General features: G+C 44.3%; 1 protein-coding gene across 1 annotated transcript in view; it reads left to right on the top strand.

Moving 5' to 3' along the window:
* Positions 1-27095, top strand: part of LOC110530999 (potassium/sodium hyperpolarization-activated cyclic nucleotide-gated channel 1) — an 84712-nt gene that overhangs the window by 12153 nt on the left and 45464 nt on the right. Inside the window, exon 3 of the mRNA XM_090182739.1 lies at positions 9949-10110. Within this exon, the coding sequence (XP_090038865.1) occupies positions 9949-10110 (162 nt within the window). The remainder of the gene's footprint in view (positions 1-9948; positions 10111-27095) is intronic.

Genomic DNA, 27095 nt, shown 5'->3' with positions numbered 1-27095 from the left:
TACGTGCCCCCAACCGATTGTGTTTTTTTGTTTGTTTATCTGCTTTGTTTGTAACTTATTTTTTTACTCTTTTTGAACATAATGTTGCCGCTACCGTCTCTTATGACCGAAAATAACTAGACATCAGGACTGCGACTACTCACCACGGACTAGCAGAATCCTTTTTCTTCTTTCATGACTCTGACGAGCCCGAGCCGGAGGATATACGGCTCCCTCGGGAACAGGCCCCGACCCCAGTCATCTGCGTGAAGAGGAGAAGGAGAAAGAGACGCTGGAGAGCGGGCTGCCTTCTGAGAAGTCGGAGGCGATCGAATAAACCCCCACAAACATGCAATCCTTGGACAATAAAATGGACGAGTTACTGGGAAGATTAAACTACCAATGGGACATTAAAAACTGTAACATCTTATGCTTGAACGACGACAATATCAACATACAGCTGACTAGTTATACGATGTACCAGCAGGATAGAACAGCGGCGTCTGGTAAGACAAAAGGGGGCGGTCTATGTATTTTTGTAAACAACAGCTGGTGCACGATATCTAAGGAAGTCTTGAGCTGTCGCTCGCCTGAGGTAGAGTTTCTCATGATAAGCTGCAGACCACACTACCTACCGAGAGAGTTTTCATCTATTTTCTTTGTAGCTGTTTACTGAGCACAGTCAATGACTGGCACTAAGATAGCATAGAATGAGTTGTACTCTGCCATAAGCAAACAAGAAAACGCTCATCCAGAGGCGACGTTCCTAGTAGCCCGGGGACTTTAATGCAGGGAATGTTAAATCAGTTTTACCAAATTTCTATCAGCATGTTAAATGTGCAACCAGAGGGAAAAGAACTCTGGACCACCTATACTCCACACATAGAGATGCATACAAAGCTCTCCCTCGCTCTCCATTTGGCAAATCTGACCATAATTCCATCCTCCTAATTCCTGTTTACAAGCAAAAATTATAGCAGGAAGAACCAGTGACTAGATCAATAAAAAAGTGATCAGATGAAGCAGATGCTAAGCTACAGGACTGTTTTGCTAGCACAGACTGGAATATGTTCCGGGATTCCTCCAATGGCATCGAGGAGTACACCACATCTGTCATTGGCTTCATCAATAAGTGCATCGATGACGTCGTCCCCACAGTGACCGTACGTACATACCCCAAGCAGAAGCCATGGATTACAGGCAACATCCGCACTGAGATAAAGGCTAGAGCCGCCGCTTTCAAGGACCAGGACTCTAACCCGGAAGCTTATAAGAAATCCCGCTATGCCCTCCGATGAACCATCAAACAGGCAAGCGTCAATGCAGGACTAAGATCAAGTCGTACTACATTGGCTCTGACGTTCGTCAGATGTGGCAGGGCCTGGAAACCATTACAGATAACAAAGGGAAGCACAGCCGAGAACTGCCCAGTGACACAAGCCTACTGGACGAGCTAAACTACTTCTATGCTCACTTTGAGGCAAATAACACTGAAACATGCATGAGAGCACCAGCTGTACCGGAAGACTGTGTGATCACGCTCTCCGCAGCCGATATGAGTAAGACCTTTAGACAGGTCAACATTCACAAGGCCACGGGGCCAGACAGATTACCAGGACGTGTACTGCGAGCATGTGCTGACCAACTAGCAAGTGTCTTCACTAACATTTTCAACCTCTCCCTGTCCGAGTCCGTAATACCAACATGTTTTAAGCAGACCACCATAGTGCCTGTGCCCAAGAACACTAACGTAACCTGCCTAAATGACTACCGACCCATAGCACTCACGTCTGTAGCTATGAAGTGCTTTGAAAGGCTGGTCATGGATCACATCAACACCATCATCCCAGAAATCCTTGACCCACTCCAATTTTCATACCGCCCCAACAGATGCAGTCTCTATTGCATTCCACACTGCCCTTTCTCTCCTGGGCAAAAGGAACACCGATGTGAGAATGCTATTCATTGACTACAGCTCAGCGTTCAACACCATAGTGCCCTCAAAGCTCATCACTAAGCTAAGGACCCTGGGACTAAACACCTCCCTCTGCAACTGGATCCTGGACTTCCTGACGGGCCGCCCCCAAGGGTTAAGGGTAGGTAACAACATATCCGCCACGCTGATCCTCAACACAGGGGCCCCTCAGGGGTGTGTGCCCAGCCCCCTCCTGTACTCCCTGTTCACTCATGACTGCACGCACAGGCACGACTCCAACACCATCATTAAATTTGCCAATGACACAAAAGCCTGATCACCGACAACAACAAGACAGAGACCTGGCTGTGTGGTGCCAGGACAATAACCTCTCCTTCAACGTGATCAAGACAAAGGAGATGATTGTGGACTACAGGAAAAAGAGGACCGAGCACGCCCCCATTCTCATCGACGGGGCTGCAGTGGAGCAGGTTGAGAGATTCAAGTTCCTTGGTGTCCACATCACCAACAAACTAATATGGTCCAAGCACACCATGACAGTCGTGAAGCAGGCACGACAAAACCTATTCCTCCTCAGGAGACTGAAAAGATTTTGCATGGGTCTTCAGATCCTCAAAAGGTTTTACAGCTGCACCCTCGAGAGCATCCTGATGGGTTGATCACTGCCTGGTATGGCAACTGCTCGGCCTCCGACCGCAAGGCACTACAGAAGGTAGTGTGTACGGCCCAGTACATCACTGGGGCCAAGCTTCCTGCCATTCAGGACCTCTATACCAGGCAGTGTCAGAGGAAGGCCCTAAAATTGTCAAAGACTCCAGCCATCTTAGTCATAGACTGTTCTCTCTGCTACCACACGGCACGCTGTACCGGAGCGCCAAGTCTAGGTCCAAGAGGCTTCTAAACAGCTTCTACCCCCAAGCCATAAGACTCCTGATGTTGTCAAATGGCTACCAATACTATTTGCATTGCCCCCCCCCCCCCTCTCCACACCACTGCCACTCTCTGTTGTCATCTATGTATAGGCATGTACATACTACCTCAACTAACCGGTGCCCCCGCACATTGACTCTGTACCGGCACCCCCTTGTATATATTGTTATTTTTTACTGTTGCTCTTTAATTACTTGTTAGTTTTATCTCTTATTCTACACCTGTTGTATTCGGCGCATGACTAATACAATTTGATTTGATTTGATATAGAATCATGAGAATCATGAGAATCGCAATACATATCATATTGGCACCTAAGTATAGTGATAATATTGTAGTTTGAGGTCCCATACGATTCCCAGCCTTAATGGCTATGCTAGCAAAGTACAATTATTGTCAGAGAGAAGGTACAGTAGGGAGGTAGGACAGCATTACACAGAAGTAATTTATAGACAATGTGATAAATGTCCTATGGCAATAATGATAATGGATTGGATTTTTTACCACACTTTCCACTGTAGGTCTGAAGTGCTTTACTCTAGGTGTAGTGAGGGGTAGTCAATTGTAGATAGTGAATTGTAAATAGTGAATTGTAGATCATGAATTGTAAATAGTGAGTTGGGCAGTGAGGGGTAGTGAATTGGGTAGTGATGGGTAGTGAATTGTAGATAATGAATTGTAGATAGTGAATTGGGTCGTGAGGTGTAGAGAATTGTAGATAGTGAATTGTAGATAGTGAATTGGGTAGTGAGGGGTAGTGAATTGTAGATAGTGAATTGGGTAGAGAGGCGTAGTGAATTGAAGATAGTGAATTGGGTATTGAGGGGTAGTGAATTGTAGATAGGGAATTGGGTAGAAAGGCGTAGTGAATTGAAGATAGTGAATTGGGTATTGAGAGCTAGTGAGAGGTATTGAGGGGGAGTGAGGGGTAGTGAATTGAAGATAGTGAATTGGGTATTGAGAGCTAGTGAGAGGTATTGAGGGGGAGTGAGGGGTAGTGAATTGTAGATAGTGAATTGGGTAGAGAGGCGTAGTGAATTGAAGATAGTGAATTGGGTATTGAGAGCTAGTGAGAGGTATTGAGGGTGAGTGAGGGGTAGTGAATTATGCTAAAGGTTGTCTAGACAAGTTGTCTAGGTAGACAATCATAGAATGCTCTGTCAAGCATAGAATATTCAACCAGCACACCACACTGTTCTGTAACCAGGAACTCTTCTAATCTATTTGGACTTCTGCATAAATGAATAAAAAAGCAGATCTGTTTATAGGTGCTGTTAGGTCACTGAGTTCCTTCTCAGACATTTAGTTGTTGGCTGATGCCCAATAAGCTGTGAGACAGATGATCAGTCTGGACCCGGCCCTGTCTGCAAGCTGCATATGTTAGTTTGTTCCCAGTTGTTTGTCAAGGGCCAGGAGGTTTGCTTTGCTGTTCTCACTGAAATATGTGTGATGTTGTTGGCAGGAGGGTTTAAGATTTTAAACACACTTTGCATCCTAATCACCATCAGTGTCGTCACCGTCTCCCCCTTTGACCTGTGAATCCCAGAAGGTGTCAGCTCGTCTTCATAGGCAGCATATTAGAGATGCAAACACATTTAATCAATTAAGACCCCTGAGGAGGTGCAGGTGGGGTGGAGGGGTGATAATATGGTACACCGGAGGGGGTGCTCACTATGATCATACTGTATGTCTTGCTAATTGTTATTATTACCAACCTGTAATTCAGTTAGGCAAGCGTTCCTCGTATGGGTTTAATTGTGTTTCCATACATTTTCTGTCTCTTTGTTGGCTTCGGGAATGGATTTCTGATTAGCTGGTTTTTCCTTCGGCCTTCATATCTAGTTATTTGTTCATCTACAGTACATATATGCCTCTGCTCGATTCATTTTTTGAAGGGGTACTTTGTACTTGGTTGGGCCCCTGGTGTGAATGGCGGATGGTGGATGGATGCACTGGGCCCTGTGTGTGCACATGACCTTTGGATAATTGGATTTTCTGAAGACATTATGCGACAAACACACAGAGCGGTGCATGATGGGTAGAGGAGGATACTTGGCATGCATGGAAGATGAGTGCTAAGATGGGCTGGTGTTAAACAGGCAAACAAGATATATGGTACTCAGTTGGGGTCTCAACTTACTATTGAGAGTTAGAATAATAGAATACACCATTTCTATATTTGGTTGTGCGTCAGCATTCACTCAATTAGCCCATATCACCAAATGGAACCTACCTGGAACCAAAAATGGTCATCCTATGGGGACCGCCGAAGAACCCTTTCTAAGAGTGTGGAGTGGAGTTTCGAGAGGAAGTGTTAAGTATGGTGCTAGACGTGCTTCTCCACTGATTAGGGTTGTGAGTGTTGTGCCAGTCACTTTGCTGACAGCTGTTGCACTGCGCTGGGCTGTGTTTACTGGCATCAGAACAGCGCAACTTTGTTTAGATCATTGTTTAGAAAGCAGGAGCAAAAGTCACAAAATAAACCTGATTTGGTTTTCTGCAAATATATAAATACCATGGGAGTCTTACTTTTGGGAACTTTACAGTCCTGTTGATCAAACAACCAACAGGGAGGCTATCTCTCCCTCGGTTGGATTCTTCCTGGTTCATTCTGAAATCCATCTATATAACACAAGACACTGCCGAACCCTCCCCACTGCTGCACCTCACATTGTACATTCTCTACCAGATACAGTGCCTTGCGAAAGTATTCGGCCCTCTTGAACTTTGCGACCTTTTGCCACATTTCAGGCTTCAAACATAAAGATATAAAACTGTATTTTTTTGTGAAGAATCAACAACAAGTGGGACACAATCATGAAGTGGAACAACATTTATTGGATATTTCAAACTTTTTTAACAAATCAAAAACTGAAAAATTGTCCGTGCAAAATTATTCAGCCCCCTTAAGTTAATACTTTGTAGCGCCACCTTTTGCTGCGATTACAGCTGTAAGTCGCTTGGGGTATGTCTCTATCAGTTTTGCACATCGAGAGACTGACATTTTTTCCCATTCCTCCTTGCAAAACAGCTCGAGCTCAGTGAGGTTGGATGGAGAGCATTTGTGAACAGCAGTTTTCAGTTCTTTCCACAGATTCTCGATTGGATTCAGGTCTGGACTTTGACTTGGCCATTCTAACACCTGGATATGTTTATTTTTTAACCATTCCATTGTAGATTTTGCTTTATGTTTTGGATCATTGTCTTGTTGGAAGACAAATCTCCGTCCCAGTCTCAGGTCTTTTGCAGACTCCATCAGGTTTTCTTCCAGAATGGTCCTGTATTTGGCTCCATCCATCTTCCCATCAATTTTAACCATCTTCCCTGTCCCTGCTGAAGAAAAGCAGGCCCAAACCATGATGCTGCCACCACCATGTTTGACAGTGGGGATGGTGTGTTCAGGGTGATGATTAGTCATTAGTCATTTAGGTCAACATTGGATCATTCAGAGATCCTCACTGAACGTCTGGAGAGAGTTTGCTGCACTGAAAGTAAAGGGGCTGAATAATTTTGCACGCCCAATTTTTCAGTTTTTGATTTGTTAAAAAAGTTTGAAATATCCAATAAATGTCGTTCCACTTCATGATTGTGTCCCACTTGTTGTTGATTCTTCACAAAAAATACAGTTTTATATCTTTATGTTTGAAGCCTGAAATGTGGCAAAAGGTCGCAAAGTTCAAGGGGGCCGAATACTTTCGCAAGGCACTGTATATAGGTACCATACTCTGGAATTTTTATCTTCACATTGCCAACACATCATCATCCCTCAATAACTTCAAGGGAAGACGGGGGTTCAGCCTGATGAACCAAACTACTCAGTAATCTCCTCCATAAAGCCTAACTCTCACACACTCACATCCACACAATGCACCCACACATTTAAACAAAACAGTATATATATTTTCGTCATTACTGATCAATTTATTTATACATTTATAATTAGTAGGTTTTGTTATCATTTTTAAACAAACCTTAAAAAAAAAAAAGTATTTATTGTATATTGTTTGTTTGTGGTGTGGTTTTCCTATAAGCCCTTGGGCTTCCAACCACACCTGCACACTGTTTTCTTTGATGAAAATAAATATATATATATACACAAATAAATAAGTAAAGTTGCCTATGCACAATAATAACAAGTTTATCTAGCCTGAGCCAGATGTGCTAAAGTCTAGCACAGTGGGTGGTAGGCAAACCCTCAAACTTTTTCATTTCGTAGCCGAAATTGCACTGTGAATACGATGAGGAAGCCTGCTCAGCCTCTTGCAGCCTGCCCCCAGTCCCATAATAACCCACAAGTGAATGGGGTTTGGAGCTTGCCTGCCTGCTCATTTGATCAATGCCAAATACATGAGTAGCTTAGTGATCCTAATAGCTGTAGCCACCAAAGCTGAAAATTAAACATTGGGGGAAAGAAAGTCTTCCACTCACACACTTGTCCAGGCGATAACATCACATTCTTCCAGCAGCTAGCTAGCGAGCTACAGTACAAGGCTCTGTGTCAGTTTAGGTTCTAGCTAGCTGTCAAGCCATATAGCTAGCTTGCTAAATAAGTAGGCCTGCATAGATAAATCATCTAGCTATAACACTATCCACGTAACAGGACTGCATAGCTAGATTTATTGTGTTGAGATTCCCAATCACTGCCCTTTTCAATCCGTTTTTGTGCAAAGCATTGGGTCAGTGAAACTGAAGCAGTTCATCTCCTGAATGGCTGGAGGCAGTTAACAATGTGCTAGCTGTGATTTACAACCGGATATAGCAATATTTATTAGACTACCTAGCGATTTATTGGTGAATTTTATTAATCACGCATTGACTGCATACATTTCAATCTGCCAACAATGACTTACTCTACATCATTTGAATTTTGAGTCGAAAAATAACCTATTTTAGACCTCTTATAAAGATGGGTTTGAAGCATAAAGTGCATATTTGATATTTTAGACCGATATAATGACTAGCTGTTTGTTTCATTTCTACAAAGTAGTTCCACTTCAAACTAATAGGAATTGCCATGGCGACATAACTGTTTGTGTTTTAGTAGTAGCAGTTTGCTTTTGCCGTTGTTGTTGTTGTGGTTGTTGTAGTAGTTGCTATTCACTCCTCCAATTGATTATGTGAGTGTTTATTGTTTCCCACACAAAAACAAAATGTTGGTTTGAAGACTTGAGGGTCTAATTGAATGAGTAATTTTGGTGATTACATTTTCACACAGAATTGCAGAGAATCTGCCTCAAAATGTGTCCAATTTCTGCTTCTCTTTGGTTCATTATTTTCAGATTTCTCATAACACCATAAGAACCGTGGCACGGTCCATGGTGCCTCATTAGAGCCATACAGTTGTCCAATCAGTCCTCCATGTTGGCACCAAACGTTCCATGACAGTAACATTCTAATCGGTATTCTCTGTAGAATGTAATTCTCTTGGAACCTTTGTTGCCAACATGACACCCATTCTGATTCTGTCTTAAACTAAGTTAGCTGAACTCTGCATACTGTAAATATTGCTCTGGCATTGTGACTATCTCCTCTCCTCCTCAACATGTCACTAATCATAAGTGACATGTTGACTCTATAAATAGATGTGCTGAAGTGCAGTATTTTGTAAGTTGCCAGGTCATATTAGAAACCAACTATTAGAAGCCCCAAAAGGTTAAAGTGGCATTAAGAAAGATCAACTGGTGATTCATGTCCAATCACAGCCGTGGTAGAGATAGTGTATGATGTCATCAGTCAGTGACTGTAAGTCAGCAAAGCACCATACTCATTTACATTTACATTCATGTCCTTTTATCCAGAGCAACTTACAGGTACATTCATTTTAAGATAGCTAGGTAGGACAACCAAATATCTCAGTCATAGTAAGTAAAATTTTCCTCAATAAAGAATCTATCAGCAAGTAGGAAAAAGTCAAGTGTGAAAGACAAGGGTGCTATTTTTACATTTTTTTTAGTGGGGGGAGGAGGGGGTGCTATGGGATTTTTTAAGATGCTCTTTGAAGATGTAGGATTTCAGATATTGGGCAGGGACTCTGCTGACCTGGCATCAGGGGGACTCTGGTTCCACAATTGGCATGCCAGAACTGAGAAGCATTTAGTCTTCCATCTTGTATTTTACTAATACCTCCTCAGGGATCATTGAAAGATGATTGTCCTTGTGGCCAGTTTGGTTTCTTGCTTAGGGCTCAGAAATGCATATGTTTTGGTGTGAATTGTATCTGGTTGGGTTTAGAGAAGCATACCAATTTTATCTGGTTGGGTTTAGAGAAGCATACCACTTTTATCTGGTTGGGTTTAGAGAAGCATACCCCTTTTATCTGGTTGGGTTTTTTAAAATGTATTTTACTAGGCTAGTCAGTTAAGAACACATTGTTATTTAGAATGACATCCTAGGAACAGTGGGTTAACTGCCTTGTTCAGGGGCACAACGACAGATTTTTACCTTGTCGGCTCGGGGATTTGATCTTGCAACCTTTCGGTTACTAGTCCAAAGCTCTCACCACTAGGCTACCTGCCGTGTGTATCCATCTGTGCCTACAGACTTGTGTACCGGTATGTGTTTGTGTGGGAGTGAGTGAGGGAGTCCTGTTACAGTTCTGATTAATGTGTTGTATCTGGCTGTAACACATGTCTGCTCTGTTCCTGCTGTGTATCTGATGGCCGACTGATGGGAAGCTGTCTTCCCCCTCTCATTAATCGTTCTTAATCCGGTCCAAAGGAACAGCAGGCAATATGGTTCTGCTGACTGTAGTCTTCTCCTTTAATCCTGCTTCTAGGGATTGTCATCTTGATCACTAGAGAATCTTGCAGCAAATTAAACAGGAAATCTTGAAGAATTCTGTGACTGTGATTCTCTCTCCATTTTTCTCTCTCTCTCTGCTTCTCTATCTCTCGATGTCTCTCTCTCCCACACACGCACGTACTCACACACACACACACACACACACACACACACACACACACACACACACACACACACACACACACACACACACACACACACACACACACACACACACACACACACACACACACACACACACACACACACACATCCTTCCTCTCCGCCTTAACCCATTCCTTGTCTCTCCATCTCTGTTTTAGATCTTCCATATGACCTATGACCTGGCCAGTGCAGTAATGCGTATCTTCAACCTGATTGGTATGATGCTGCTGCTGTGTCACTGGGATGGCTGTCTGCAATTCCTGGTTCCCATGCTGCAGGACTTCCCCCAGGACTGCTGGGTCTCCCTCAACAAGATGGTGGTATGTGTTTGATTCATGACATGTTTTACATTCACACGTAAAACTGGATAAACAGAAAAAAGGCTCTGCACACTTCCAGTTCGATACAAAGTTATGTTAATTGTAGCTAAGCTTTCATTCAATTGACCTTCATCAGAGCATATTATACACAGTGACGCACAGTTATGCTCTGATGAAGGTTGATTGACCGAAAGCTCAGATACAATTAAAATAACTTTGTATCGGACTGGAAGTGTGCAGAGCCTTTTTTCAGTTTATCCAGTTTTCAGCACCTTCAGTAATACATTTTGGGTGTGCGGGGGATTCAACCTATTATATACATTCATAGTTAGAACTAGCGACTAGAGCGGCAAAAGGAAACATCACACAGAAGCCATTCATTAATCAATGCTTTGTTCCTAATCAATAAGAATAGTCTCCCATAGGTACACAATAAACATCTATCAGATACAGATCCTGTTGTTGATTTATCAATAGAACAAAAGACCTTCATCATATTGCTCGTGATGAAAGCTTTGTGAAGAAGGCCTATTGGGAAAACACATCAATGTGTTTAAAAAAATAAATACAAAATTGTATTTTTTAATTTTACCCCTTTTTCTCCCCAATTTCGTGGTATCCAATTGTTGTAGTAGCTACTATCTTGTCTCATTGCTACAACTCCCGTACGGGCTCGGGAGAGACGAAGGCTGAATGTCATGCGTCCTCCGATACACAACCCAACCAGCCGTACTGCTTCTTAACACAGCGCGCATCCAACCCGGAAGCCAGCCGCACCAATGTGTCGGAGGCTACACCGTGCCCCTGGCAACCTTGGCTACCACAGGAACCACAGGAGTCGCTGGTGCGCGATGAGACAAGGAGATCCCTACCGACCAATCCCTCCCTAACCCGGACGACGCTAGGCCAATTGTGCGTCGCCCCACGGACCTCCCGGTCGCGGCCGGTTACGACAGAGCCTGGGCGCGAACCCAGGGACTCTGATGGCATACATCAATGTGTTCAGTCCAGTGATTAGTACTATTGATGGTTGTTTGAACCGTCTACTGTTAGAACAACCAGTGAGCCAGACACAGCCAGCCCAGCCATCTGAAGACGAGCGAGGGAACGGTGAGAAAAATAACAAGTCAGGCAACACGATTTATGCACACCTACGCATCCCTCCCTCCATCTCTCATTCCCTCCACACCCCTCTCTCCCTCCGCATCCCTCCATTCCTCCCTCTCTTTTTCTCATCAGGGAGGGGCGATGACAGGAAAGATTAAGAGGGAAAGGGAGGAATGGGAATGTGCCGGGCAGCAGGCTCCTTTGTTCTTGTCTCTTTTCTCTGGGAGGTAAAAGCTGAGTGTTTATAGGTCCATCCGTCAGTCCGGCCTTTTACATGCCCAGGGAAAACCTCTGCGTCTCCCAGCCTCTGCCCTACCCACCAGGCACAGCTCCAAATGGGTTTTTAAACGGATTGGGTTCTGCTCCTCTGCTGTCATTGGGCCTGCCACCACGTCACGTAAATGTTCCGTTATTTTGACATTTTCCTGCAGGGCAGATGTTGACGAGTGTCCCTTTTTATCGACGTACAGAACTAATACCCCATCAAATGAGTCCCCCGGTGGGCCTAAAGCAATGAAAGGAGAAAGCAGATTAAAGTTTTCCTTTTATCTGTTATGAAGGGACGAATCCCTCTTGGTTTGTGATATCCAATTGAATTAGACTAGACTGTCAAGACTGTCATCTGAGCTGTGTTTCCAGCTGTTTTGTGTCTCAAGATTTGTTTAAATCAGGTCAGCTGATAAAGGAGAATACTACCTTAGGCTCTGCTTCCCAATCTTACGACCTTGGGAGGTATTGCAGGGGTGAGGTGAGGGTTCAAGTGACCAGAACAGATATTAGTTGATTTGTTGATTGATCAGGTAACAATGCTAATATGAAAGGCGTGTTTGAGAATGTGATAACAACAGTGGGACTCGTGTGGATTTCCCAGGACACTCTCTCTAATGCAAGGTTCTGAACATCTTCACCTCTCAGGAGTGTGATTGTCATTTCCCATAAGTGTGATGTCAGACTGTAATAAACCTCTTGACCTTCTCTGACAGGTACAGGCATTCTGACAGGCCACCTCAAAGTAAAAACCTTATCCTTCTATAATAGACACCTAGGGGTCCTGAATACTTTATAGTGTACTGTATAAACTCCCAAACTGACACTCTCTCTCTGTCAGGCCATTGACTTCCCCCTCTTCCCTCTTCCCCCTTTCCCTCCCCCTCTTCCTCCCTCCCGGTGTATAATCAAGGGCAGCACCTCTCCAGAGGGCCGTCACTCTGAAGCGAGCGGCCCAGGCCACCTGAGTCCTCCCCGTTATTCAGTGGCTGACAACTCGTAACATTAGCCACCGTGTAGCAGCCAGGACATCCATCATCACTACTACACCTACACAAGCTATAGTACAGGCCGGTGGAGGAGTCAGGAGTCCCCACAGGCAGTAACTCATGGAGGGCAACGTGAGGCGGACGGGGGCGAGGGCAGGCAGGTTGTTGTAACCCTTTTGAAGAGTATGAACAGCCTGTTCTCTTCTTTGTTGAATGAAAGACATCACGTGATGCTAATCAGTGTTGTATTACTCAAGATGTCCGGTCTTGAGACCACATATTGAGTGTCTCGGTCTTGTCTCGGTGTTGGATACATTTGTACTCTGTATTGACTCTGTCTCGGACAGGGAGGACTCCTAATAAGACCAGCCGAGACCAGTGCATAAAAGCTCTTCGCCAGACCAAATATATATACCCTCCTTTGTTAAAACATGAACATCTTAACAGGCTTTATATCTATTATAGACAGGTTAGTACAGTGGTGAACCTATAGGCCTTCAGTGGTGAACCTATAGGCCTTCAGTGGTGAACCTATAGGCCTTCAGTGGTGAACCTATAGGCCTTCAGTGGTGAACCTATAGGCCTTTAGTGGTGAACCTATAGGCCTTTAGTGGTGAACCTATAGGCCTTTAGTGGTGAACCTATAGGCCATTTTGTGGTGAACCTATAGGCCTTTAGTGGTGAACCTATAGGCCTTTAGTGGTGAACCTATAGGCCTTCAGTGGTGAACCTATAGGCCTTTAGTGGTGAACCTATAGGCCTTCAGTGTGAACCTATAGGCCTTCAGTGGTGAACCTATAGGCCTTTAGTGTGTGACAGGTTAGTATAGTGGTGGACCTATAGGCCTTCAGTGTGTGACAGGTTAGTATAGTGGTGGACCGATAGGCCTTCAGTGTGTGACAGGTTAGTACAGTGGTGAACCTATAGGCCTTTAGTGGTGAACCTATAGGCCTTCAGTGTGTGACAGGTTAGTACAGTGGTGAACCTATAGGTCTTCAATAGAGAAATCATGAGAGTAGCCTACACAATCGCAAAACACGTGAAATATATTCTCATGCTCGCCGCTCACATAGCCTAGTTTCAGCAGAATATAATCTGCGGGCACCAAGAGTGTGCAGCTGTCAACTGGTTTTGGCATGGAGCAGCTCACAGAAGAATGACATCGGTAGCCGGTAGGGTAGGAAAGACGTTTCAATTTATGATATCTACCAGTGAATGCTAACTAAGGCAACAATGAGTATGCAAACTAGGTATTGAAAAAGTTTAGTCTGAGGTGTTGGTTTTTAGGATAGTAGGATTTGTGATGCGCAATTGTGATCAGGGGCGTAGACATGGATGTGCCTTTGTGGACAGAGGCCCACCCACTGGGGAGCCAGGCCCAGAGAGGCCCACCCACTGGGGAGCCAGGCCCAGAGAGGCCCACCCACTGGGGAGCCAGGCCCAGAGAGGCCCACCCACTGGGGAGCCAGGCCCAGAGAGGCCCACCCACTGGGGAGCCAGGCCCAGAGGCCCACCCACTGGGGAGCCAGGCCCAGAGAGGCCCATCCAATCAGATCGATGTGATTGAAGCTTTGTTGTGTTCTTAGACCATCACATTTTGTATTTACAGTAACAGTCAAAAGTTTGGACACACCTATTCATTCAAGGGTTTTTCTTTATTTTTACTATTTTCTATATTGTAGAATAATAGTGAAGACATCAAAACTTAAAAAAAAAAAACACTTGTTGTTCCCCACTGTGTTTGGGTTAGTAATAATTTGTAGAGTGGTTCTATTTTCCCCCGGCATGCATTTTTTCAATATTCTGAATGTCTAAAGAATCCATATGTTGTTCTGAAATATGTACACAGAAATACTGGACATTTTGAACTGTTATTATGGTGGGTATTTGACAAAATTTCAATCATGGTCTTGAATTGGACTCGCATTTTTCTGGTCTCATTCTTGACTCTGTCTCGGACCCCTTGTCCCCCTCCCGGTCTCGATCTTCAATCAAATTTATCCATAAATCCCTTTTTTACATCTGCAGACGTCACAAAGTGCTATACAGAAACCCAGCCTAAAACCCCAAACAGCATGGTGGCTAGGAACAACTCCCTAGAAAGGCAGGAACCTAGGAAGAAACCTAGAGAGGAACCAGACTCTGAGTGGTGGCCAGTCCTCTTCTGTCTCTGCCGGGTGGAGATTATAAGAGTACATGGCCATTTAAGGCCAGATTGTTCTTCAAGATGTTCAAACATTTATAGATGACCAGCAGGGTCAAATAATAATCACTGTGGTTGTAGAGGGTGCAACAGGTCAGTACCTCAGGAGTAAATATCAGTTGGCTTTTCATAGCTGAGCATTCAGAGGTCGAGACAGCAGGTGCAGTAGAGAGAGAGAGTCGGAAACAGCAGGTCCGGGACAAGGTAGCACTCCCGGTGAACAGGTCAGTGTTCCCCAGCCTCAGACAGAACAATTGGAACTGGAGCAGCAGCACGACAAGGTGGACTGGCGCTAGCCAGGAGTCATCAGCCCAGGTAGTCCTGAGGCATGATCCTAGGGCTCAGGTCCTCCGGGAGGGAGTGAGGGAGAGAGAGAGAGATAATTAGAGGGAGCATACTTAAATTCACACAGGACACCAGATAAGACAGGATAATTACACCAGAAAGAACAGACTGACCCTAGCCCCCCGGCACATAGACTATTGCGGCATAGATACTGGAGACTGAGACAGGGGTGGGTTGGGGGACACTGTGCAGTTAACCCACTGTTCCTAGGCCGTCATTGAAAATAAGAATTTGTTCTTAACTGACTTGCCTAGTTAAATAAAGGTTAAAAAATAAAAAATAAAACAATAAAATAGGACCTACTGAAGAGATGTCTTCATTGAAGAATTAAAGGTTGAGACCGAGTCTGCATCTCTCACATGGATAGGCAGATCATTCCATAAAAATGGAGCTCTATAGGAGAAAGCTCTGCCTCTAGCTGTTTGCTTAGAAATTCTAGGGACAATTAGGAGGCCTGCGTCTTGTGACCATAGCATATGTGTAGGTATGTACAGCAGGACCAAATCAGAGAGATAGCTAGGAGCAAGCCCATGTAATGCTTTGTAGTTTAGCAGTAAAACCTTGAAATCAACCCTAGCCTTAAAAGTAAGCCACTGGAGTAATATGTTACCTTTTTTGAGCTCTAGTCAGGATTTTAGCAGCTGTGTTTAGCACTAATGAAGTTTATTTAAGGCTTTATCCGGGTAGCCAGAGAGTAGAGGATTGAAGTAGTCTAAGCTAGAAGTGACAAAAGTAATTGATTAGCTTTTCTGCATCAATTTTGGACATAAAGTTTCTGATTTTTGCAATGTTACGAAGATGGAAAAATCTGTCCTTGAAATATTCTTGATATGTTCGTCAAAAGACAGATCAGGGTCCAGAGTAATGCTGAGGTCCTTCACAGTTTTATTTGAGACGACAGTACAACCATCAAGATTAATTGTCAGATCCAACAGCAGATCTCTTTGTTTCTTGGGACCTAGAAATACCATCTCTGTTTTGTCCGAGTTTAAAAGTAAAACATTTGCCTTCCTTATGTCTGAAACACAGGCTTTCAGGGTAGGCAATTTTGGGTCTTCACCCTGTTTCATCGAAATGTACAGCTGTGTGTCGTCCGCATGGCAGTGAAAGTTGACATTGTGTTTCTGACTGACATCACCAAGAGGTAGAATATATAACCCTATTTTGAGATGTGAGATCACAATTTCTTTCAATAATGACAGGAATGGAAAGGTCTTAATTCCCCTGAGATTGCTATGCCAAACATCGCCATGTTTTGTTTCCCAAGTTCGAGATCGAGGCACTGACATGATCTCAATGGGGATAGCTGAGGTGACTACACTGACTGTGCTGGTGGCAGACTCCACTAAGCTGGAAGTTGTGAAGATGGCGCCGGAGGGGATGGCTGCCGTTTTATTGGCTCTTAACTAACCGTGCTATTTTGTTTGTTTTTTCGCATTGTTTGTAACTTATTTTGTACATAATGTTGCTCCTACCATCTCTTATGACCGAAAAGAGATTCTGGACATCAGAACAGCGATTACTCACCTTGAATTGGACAAATAATTTTTCTTTAATTAGTCGGACGGGAACGATATACTCCAAACACCCGTAAAGTCCCTCATCCCCATCATTCGCTGCAGAAAGAAACTGAGAATTTGAGGAAAGATATGTGCCTTGTGAGGATCAGTGGCTAATCTGGCTTCGCCACCCGTACTGTTAGCAAACGTTCAATCGATGGAAAATAAATGAGACGAACTGAAAGCACGCAAATCATACCAACGGGACATTAAAAACGGCAATATCTTATATTTCACCGAGTTGTGGCTGAACGACGACATGAATAACATACAGCTGGCGTGTTATACAGTCTATCGGCAGGATAGAACAGCAGCCTCTGGTAAGACACGGGGCAGGGACCTATGCATATTTGTAAACAATAGCTGGTGCACGATATCTAAGGAAGTCTCGAAGTCTTGCTCGCCTGAGGTAGAGTATATCATGATAAGCTGTAGACCACACTATCTACCTAGAGTTTTCATCTGTATTCTTTGTAGCTGTCTACTTATCACCACAGACCGATACTGGCAGTAAAACTGCACTCAATGGGCTGTATACCGCCATAAGCAAACAGGAAAACGCTCCTCCAGAGGCGGTGCTCCTAGTGGCCCAGGACTTTAATGCAGCAAAACTTAAATCAGTTTTACCTAATTTCTATCGGCATGTTAAATGTGCAGCCAGAGGGAAAAACTCTAGATCACCTTTACTCCACACATATTAATTGACTACAGCTCAGCGTTCAACACCATAGTGCCCTCAAAGATCATCAGTAAGCTAAGGACACTGAGACTAAACACCTCCCTCTGCAACTGGATCCTGGACTTTCTGACGGGCCGACGCCGGGTGGTAAGGGTAGGTAACAACACGTCTGCCATGCTGATCCTCAACATGGGGGCCCCTCAGGGGTGCATGCTCAGTCCCCTACTGTACTCCCTGTTCACTAATGACTGCACGGCCATGCACAACACCAACACCATCATTAAGGTTGCCGATGACACAACAATGGTAGGCCTGATCACCAGCAACGATGAGACAGCCTATAGGGAGGAGGTCGGAGACCTGGCCATGTGGTGCCAGGACAACAAACTCTCCCTCAACATGATCAAGACAAAGGATATGATTGTGGACTACAGGAAAAGGAGGACTGAGGTCGCCCCCATTCTCATCGACAGGGCTGTAAGAAGCAGGTTGAGATCTTCAAGTTCCTTGCCGTTCACATCACCAACAAACTAACATGGTCCAAGCACACCAAGACAGTCGTGAGGGCACTGGGACCAAGCTTCCTGCCATTCAGGACCTCTATACCAGGCAGTGTCAGAGGAAGGCCCTAAAAATTGTCAAAGACTCCAGCCATCCTAGCCATAGACTGTTCTCTCTGCTACCGCACAGCCAGCGGTACTGGAGCGTCAAGTCTAGGTCCAAAAGGCTTCTAAACAGCTTCTACCCCCAAGCCATAAGACTCCTGAACATCTAATCAAATGGCTACCCCCCCCCCCCCCCTTTACGCCGCTGCTACTCTCTGTTATTATCTATGCATAGTCACTTTAATAACTCTACCTACATGTACTTATTTTTTCAGCTGGTGGAGGTCCTGTAGAACCATGTCCAGATAAAGCGTCCGGGGTGAAAAAGTTTAACGAAAAAAGTAGAGCGAGAAAAAAACTAAGACGTTGGTAAATGTATTAAAAGTAAAAACCAACATGTTTGTCTGATAGCCGGTCTTGGTCTTGACTCAGATTTGATTTGCTCCGGTCTTGGTCTTGAATCGGTCACACTTTAGGTGGTCTTGAACATAACACTGATGCTAATAATTCAATCATGAACCGTATAAATCCATAATAGACCACTGATAAGGATGGATGTCTGAAACTCACGCTAAAGGTTGATTGCTGTATATAGAATGGACCAAACCCCTCAGGCCATGGATTGGTGAGTGGAAGAGGAACAGCCAACATGGCCAACATGATAGTGAGGCACAGTTGCCATTGTTGCACGTGAGAAAAGTACCACATTCTAAATAGGGCTGGGAATTTCTAGGGACCTCACAATACAATATTATCTTGATCCTAAGGCGTCGATATGATATGTATTGCGATTCAATACTGTGATTTTAATAGGATTTGATGTTCTGAACTTATTGCTCCTTATACATGTATATCTGCTGCAGATCGAAAAGAGAGCGCATGGGACAATTTATTTAGATCATTAATGGAAATTAAGGAGCTGAAAACAAGTTGTCTCACTTGGAGTCAAAGTATCGATATAATACCGTCCCAAATAATATTGTGATATGTACCTGTATCGATTTTTTCCCCATCACATATTTTTTTATGTAGCACAAAAGCAGTTAGTATGGCAATTAAGCATCCATTAATTAAACATTCTAAATTGCCAGCTATTACAACCAACAGGGAATGATGATCAATGCTAGTCCATTCTATCAAGTTTAATTTTACATTGGGAGGATTGTGGATTAACAGCGAGAGAAAGAGAGAGTTTTCCTCACCAGAGAGAGGAGCCATGTGTCACAGGAGTGAAGGGCTAAATGGATAATGACATAGGCAGCAGCAGCTACTAACAGACAGAGTCAATGGTTAAAGGACTGTAATTATTGGTGTTAACTAAATGCTTCTGGATTAAAGACCGTAAAGAACGCAGAAGTGCTTCAGTCAGACGACTGGGCGAGACACACAGAGACTTCTTTAGAGAAACAGCTTCAGTCAGACGACTGGAGGAGACACACAGAGACTTCTTTAGAGAAACAGCTTCAGTCAGATGACTGGAGGAGACACACAGAAACTGCTTCAGTGAGTCATAAGTCTCTGCCACAGGGGGCTGGTGAAGGGAGGATGGCTCATAGTAGTGGCTGGAATGGATGAATAGAATGGCAGCAACCATGTTTGACACCTGTACATTTATTCCATTCCAGCCATTACAATGAGCCTGTCAATATATTTAAGTGACACCAGCCACCACTCCCCTCTATTTGTACTACATATACAGTCGTGGCCAAACGTTTTGAGAATGACACAAATGTTAATTTTCACAAAGTCTGCTGCCTCAGTATCTTTAGATATTTTTGTCAGATGTTACTATGGAATACAAGCATTTCATAAGTGTCAAAGGCTTTTATTGACAATTACATGAAGTTGATGCAAAGAGTCAATATTTGCAGTGTTGACCCTTCTTTTTCAAGACCTCTACAATCCGCCCTGGCATGCTGTCAATGAACTTCTGGGCCACAACCTGACTGATGGCAGCCCATTCTTGCATAATCAATACTTGGAGTTTGTCAGAATTTGTGGGTTTTTGTTTGTCCACCTGCCTCTTGAGGATTGACCACAAGTTCTCAATGGGATTAAGGTCTGGGGAGTTTCCTGGCCATGGACTCAAAATATCAATGTTTTGTTCCCCGAGCCACTTAGTTATCACTTTTGCCTTATGGCAAGCTGCTCCATCATGCTGGAAAAGGCATTGTTCGTCACCAAACTGTTCCTGGATGGTTGGGAGAAGTTGCTCTCGGAGGATGTGTTGGTACCATTTTTTTTATTCATGGCTGTGTTCTTATGTAAAATTGTGAATGAGCCCACTCCCTTGGCTTAGAAGCAACCACACATGAATGGTCTCAGGATGCTTTACTGTTTGCATGACACAGGACTGATGGTAGCGCTCACCTCGTCTTCTCCGGACAAGCTTTTGTCTGGATGCCCCAAACAATCGGAAAGGGGATTCATCAGAGAAAATGACTTTACCCCAGTCCTCAGCAGTCCAATCCCTGTACCTTTTGCAGAATATCAGTCTGTCCCTGATGTTTTTCCTGGAGAGAAGTGGCTTCTTTGCTGCCCTTCTTGACACCAGGCCATCCTCCAAAAGTCTTTGCCTCACTGTGCATGCAGATGCACTCTGCCAGCTGCTATTCCAAGCTCTGTACTGGTGGTGCCCCGAACCCGCAGCTGAATCAACTTTAGGAGACGGTCCTGGCGCTTGCTGGACTTTCTTGGGCACCCTGAAGCCTTCTTCACAACAATTGAACCGCTCTCCTTGAAGTTCTTGATGATCCGATAAATGGTTGATTTAGTTGCAATCTTACTGGCAGCAATGTCCTTGCCTGTGAAGCACTTTTTGTGCAAAGCAATGATAACGGCACGTGTTTCCTTGCAGGTAACCATGATTGACAGAGGAAGAACAATGATTCCAAGCACCACCCTCCTTTTGAAGCTTCCAGTCTGTTATTCAAACTCAATCAGCATGACAGAGTGATGTCCTGCCTTGTCCTCTTCAACACACACACCTGTGTTATCGAGAGAATCACTGACATGATGTCAGCTGGTCCTTTTGTGGCAGGGCTGAAATGCAGTGGAAATGTTTTTGGGGGATTCAGTTCATTTGCATGGCAAAGAGGGACTTTGCAATTAATTGCAATTCATCTGATCACTCTTCATAACATTCTGGATTATATACAAATTACCATCATGCAAACTGAGGCAGCAGACTTTGTGAAAATTAATATTTGTGTCATTCTCAAAACCTTTGGCCACGACTGTACACTACCTACTCTAGTGGACTAGTATGAACTATTTAGGTGGGCTAAAGTAGATTTAGTGTTTTAAAGCTCATATCCAGCTCTAAGTAATTAACTGTGATCAGATCCCCAACAGTTACTGAGTGGAAACAGTCAGAGCTCAGTGAATTGATTAGGCATACTAAGGCGTTTTTTTCTCTCTCACTTTTGTCTGAGAGAAACGAGAGACAAAGGGAAGGAAGGGATCATCTCCAGCCCAATGATCTGCTCTGGGGTTGGTGTTCCTGAATGAACACCACGGGGTCTATTGTAGCCAACATATGGAGAAGAGGGTTTTCCAGAATCATTAATGCAGGGGTGCAGACACATCTGTAGATTCCCTTTAGACTGTATTTATATTCATCATATACATCAGTGGAGGCTGCTGAGGGGAGGACGGCTCATAATAATATCTGGAGTGGAGACAATGGAATGGTATCAAGCATATGGTTTCCATGTGGATGATACCATTCCATTGTCTCCATTCCAGCCATTACTCTGAGCCGTCCTCCCCTCAGCAGCCTCCACTGATGTATATGATGAATATAAATACAGTCTAAAGGGAATCTACAGATGTGTCTGCACCCCTGCATTAATGATTCTGGAAAACCCTCTTCTCCATATGTTGGCTACAATAGACCCCGTGGAAAACTTCTCTCTGGCCTTATCTGCTGTTGTGCAGCTCTTCATGAAATCCACGCCAAATCCATAGACCTATTCATCAGAGGAGCTGTTTCCCTTCCAGTACAGGCTTTATGAGAAAAGACCAAACGTGCCCAGACTCCAACACTACAGACCTCCCCATCATCATCATGGCAGAGGTAGAGACAATTAAAATCGGATGACACTGTTCCTCTGGTGCTGGGAATGAATGTGCTGAGGAAAGACAATGTCTGTTTAGAGATTTAAGACATATATTTCAGCGTTGTGTTCTCCTCTCAGTGGTGTTGATGGATGAAGAGCGATGAGGCGTGGAGAGGGGGCGTGGGTGGAGAGAGAGAGCGAGAGAGAGGTGGAGAAAGAGAGATGGCCTGTCTGTCAGTATGTCTGGCTGGTCACTGTACATTTAGACAAGCTAGTGCAAACAGAGCCTGTGGCTGCAGACGGCTTGATATCTGCTGATATTTGCTCAGTTTATCGCTCTGCAGTTAGACGTGTCGATCGTCTCTCATTGGGTGTCTCTAAGTACTCTGTTCACAACAGAAGTAAAATCTTGCATAATTTGGTCAGCTGCATGATTAATTGATTTATTCATACTTACAGTATTAGAAATTGCGAGTTCCAGCAACTCTCCACCCTCACAAAAGGAAACTCTCAACCAAAGCTCCCCCCATGCCGATTCGTGTGGCCACACGCACAATGCACTCGAGGCGAAGCAGTTTAAGCACAGCTTCCTAATAACCAGTACACCACGTCCAAATAACCAGTGACAAAACCCTCAAAAACGTCTGCTTGATCTCACGCATCCCTTTCAGTCCTGACAGATTCTCTCGGCCTCAGAATCTGGCTACGGGAGATTACTACGTGCCTATCATGGCCAAGCAGAGCCCTGGCTTCCCATTTTGTTCTGAGAAAGGGAACAGTTATGAGACTGTGCTGGTGCAAACATAGCCTACTATCTCTGTGTTCTGGCTTCTTGTGTTTGCCTGTGTTGGCTGTGACCGAGTTCTTTTGCAGTGAGGTCGACTGTACTGATCGGGTATAGCTCATGTATGGTCTGGACATACTACTTGTGTACAGTGAGCCAGCAGAGTCTCAAAGAAAGGAAACCATACAAACATCGGGACACAGCTTCTAAGGATTCAAGGAGACCCGACGTCATCCATGACGTCCTGTTCTCCTCTACCTGCTGCTGTACCTCCAAGCCAGGCTCTGAAAACCTGAGCCCCTAGCCTTGTATCAATGAATGGTTTTCAGAGCCTGGCTTGGAAGGAAACAGCTTGGTTAAAAGCAATATGTGGGAAGATATATACGCTCCCCGGGTCTCACAGGGTGAGGTATAGCATCACTTTCATAGGTGAACCACCTGTACATGTAAGGGTTTGAGCCTGTATGCTCCGGTGTGGATAACCACTCAGAGGATAAACTGCCTCGCTCTCCTCTTCTCTCTCAATCTCTTCATCCCTCTCTCTCTCTCTCTCTCTCTCTCTCTCTCTCTTTCCGTCTCTCTCTCTCCCTCTCTCTCGCTCTCTCTCTAGCTCTCTCGCTCTCGCTTTCTCAGTCACCTGGGTTATTTTCGAGCCAAAGTGCTCATCGTTCATTCATTATTCACTCTCTATCCCTCTACTGTTTCTGTTTTCTCTTCCATCATTTAGCCACAGCCCCCTCGGTGTGGCCAACGGTTATTTAACACATCTCTATTCCTTCTCTTTATTGCCGAAGTAAAACTCTCCCTTCTTCCACTATAACAATTTTATACAGTAAATCCTAGATATGGACCAGGCGGTGCCCAGGGCACTGTATGTTGTTTCAGCGTAGTATATGTGGTGTGGCCAATATACCAGAATTCTATTCTCCTCGATTTAACCCTGCACCACTGAATGCCGTCTGGAGGGGAGAGTAGGACAAAGTGGAAGACATGTCATGTCGTGGGCGGTAGAGGAGGGGGTGAAATGTAAGACATCTATGGAGACCTTGACTATGTGCTGTACAGTACACCAGAAGAGGTTGGTGGGAGGAGCTGTAGGAACACCATCCTCCTATAGCTCCTCCCACAGCCTCCTCTGCAGAACATTGTGATTGGTGGAACTGATTCTCAAAGGAACTGCTTCTCAGTGTGGAAGAAAGTGTTTTTGACATTAGATGTTTCCTGGATAGGGGCTATGTTCCAACACTATCAGATGGTCCCAATTTGCTCCCTAGCCCTTCCCATTGGCCATAACCCTTTGGTGTTTTGGGAAAGGGAAAGGGGGATACCTAGTCAGTTGGACAACTGAATGCATTCAACTGAAATGTGTCTTCCACATTTAACCCAACCCCTCTGAGGTGTTTCCTTTCACTAACAGACAGATGGAAGGACTGTAGAGGTTATCACAGTCTGTTCAACTGCCAACTAAATTTGTCTTCAGCTTTCAACAAGGAGAGCAGACAAGGGAAGGAAGCTATCCAAAAGTATTAGGACTTGGCTAGGCTATTGGGACTTGGCATTTCGTTCCTTCCGTCCTGGACATTTTCTGTTGACTAGACAGCTCTCACTGCAAGAAATTGCTGAGATTGTACCAAAAACTAACAGCAACATTTCATTACATTACTACAAAATGAGTTTGTAATACTGCTCCTATGCACCTATAAATTATCGGTGCCATAAAATGGACGTCATTAAAAAAGAATCTGCTGCAAGGTTTTTGGGGATCTTTTGCACAGAGAATGCCACCCTGTGTGTGTGTGTGGATTTATATTACGATTTGTGAAAGGGCATATTTAATGACCTCTCATTAAAGTCTCTCTCGGTGGAAATCAGCTCAGAGCCTCCTCTACCTCTCACTGATTAGGCCTCACAGGATTCCCCCTCTCTCTCTCTCTCTCTCTCTCTCTCTCTCTCTCTTCCGCTGTCTTTCCCCTCCTCTCTCTCCCTTGTCTCTCCCTCTCTCTCCCCCTCACTGTCTCTAACCCACTCTCGCTCTCTCTTGCTTTCTCTCTCCCCCTCTGTCTCTCACCCTCCCTAATTCTTGTTCTCGCCATCTAACTCTCTCCTCTTTATCTCCCCTGAGTCCTCATTTAAACAACTTCCTCTCCTTGTCTCCTTTGTCCCTAATGCTTTCTGCCTTGTTCCATCCTCTCGATCTCTCCACATCTCTCTACCCTCCTCTCTATCGCCCTACCATCCTCTCTATCTCCCTACATCTCTCTACCCCCCTCTCTATCTCCCTACCATCCTATCTATCTCCCTACCATCCTATCAATCTCCATACCATCCTATCAATCTCCATACCATCCTATCTATCTCCCTACATCTCTCTACCCTCCTCTCTATCTCCCTACCATCCTATCTATCTGCCTACATCTCCCTACCATTCTATCTATCTCCCTACCATCCTATCTATCTGCCAACATCTCCCTACCATCATATACATCTCCCTACATCTCTCTACCCTCCTCTCTATCTCCCTACCATCCTATCTATCTCCCTACATCTCTCTACCCTCCTCTCTATCTCCCTACATCTCTCTATCAAATCAAATCAAATGTATTTATATAGCCCTTCGTACATCAGCTGATATCTAAAAGTGCTGTATAGAAACCCAGCCTAAAACCCCAAACAGCAAGCAATGCAGGTGTAGAAGCACGGTGGCTAGGAAAAACTCCCTAGATAGGCCAAAACCTAGGAAGAAACCTAGAGAGGAACCAGGCTATGTGGGGTGGCCAGCCCTCTTCCGGCTGTGCCGGGTGGAGATTATAACAGATTATAACAGAACATGGCCAATAATAATAAGGCAGAACAGTTGAAACTGGAGCAGTAGCACGGCCAGGTGGACTGGGGACAGCAAGGAGTCATCATGCCAGGTAGTCCTGAGGCATGGTCCTAGGGCTCAGGTCCTCCGAGAGAGAGAAAGAAAGAGAGAAGAGAGAATTAGAGAGCACACTTAAATTCACACAGGACACCGAATAGGACAGGACAAGTACTCCAGATATAACAAACTGACCCTAGCCCCCCGACACATAAACTACTGCAGCATAAATACTGGAGGCTATTTCTCTACCCCCCTCTCTATCTCCTTACATCTCTCTACCCTCCTCTCTATCTCCCTACCCTCCTCTCTGTCTCCCTACCACCCTCTCTCTCTCTCTCTCTACCCTCTCCATCACTCTCTCTCTCTACCATCCTCTCTATCTACCCTCTTATCTCCCTACAAGCCTCTCTGTCTCCCTCAACCCTCCTCTCTCCCTCAACCCTCCTCTCTCTATCAATTCAATTCAATTCAATTCAAGGGGCTTTATTGGCATAGGAAACATGTGTTAACATTGCCAAAGCAAGTGAGGTAGATAATATATCAAGTGAATATATAAAGGGAAATAAACAATAAAAATGAACAGTAAACATTACACATACAGAAGTTTCAAAACAATAAAGACAATTCAAATGTCATATTATATATATATATAAAGTGTTTTAACAATGTACAAATGGTTAAAGGACACAAGATAAAATAAATAAGCATACATATGGGTTGTATTTACAATGGTGTTTGTTCTTCACTGGTTGCCCTTTTCTCGTGGCAACAGGTCACAAATCTTGCTGCTGTGATGGCACACTGTGGAATTTCACCCAGTAGATATGGGAGTTTATCAAAATTGGATTTGTTTTCGAATTCTTTGTGGATCTGTGTAATCTGAGGGAAATATGTCTCTCTAATATGGTCATACATTGGGCAGGAGGTTAGGAAGTGCAGCTCAGTTTCCACCTCATTTTGTGGGCAGTGAGCACATAGCCTGTCTTCTCTTGAGAGCCATGTCTGCCTACGGCGGCCTTTCTCAATAGCAAGGCTATGCTCACTGAGTCTGTACATAGTCAAAGCTTTCCTTAATTTTGGGTCAGTCACAGTGGTCAGATATTCTGCCGCTGTGGACTCTCTGTTTAGGGCCAAATAGCATTCTAGTTTGCTCTGTTTTTTGTTAATTCTTTCCAATGTGTCAAGTAATTATCTTTTTGTTTTCTCATGATTTGGTTGGGTCTAATTGTGCTGCTGTCCTGGGGCTCTGTAGGGTGTGTTTGTGTTTGTGAACATAGCCCCAGGACCAGCTTGCTTAGGGGACTCTTCTCCAGGTTCATCTCTCTGTAGGTGATGGCTTTGTTAAGGAAGGTTTGGGAATCGCTTCCTTTTAGGTGATTATAGAATTTAACGGCTCTTTTCTGGATTTTGATAATTAGTGGGTATCGGCCTAATTCTGCTCTGCATGCATTATTTTGATATTTTTTGCAGAATTTTGCGTGCAGAGTCTCAATTTGGTGTTTGTCCCATTTTGTGAAGTCTTG

This window comes from Oncorhynchus mykiss, chromosome 8, assembly GCF_057628025.1.
Source record: "Oncorhynchus mykiss isolate SJ-2025 chromosome 8, ASM5762802v1, whole genome shotgun sequence".
In the NCBI taxonomy this organism is placed as follows: Eukaryota; Metazoa; Chordata; class Actinopteri; order Salmoniformes; family Salmonidae; genus Oncorhynchus; species Oncorhynchus mykiss.
The sequence above is the reverse complement of the archived record's forward strand: the minus strand, read 5'-3'. Positions and strand labels throughout refer to the sequence as shown.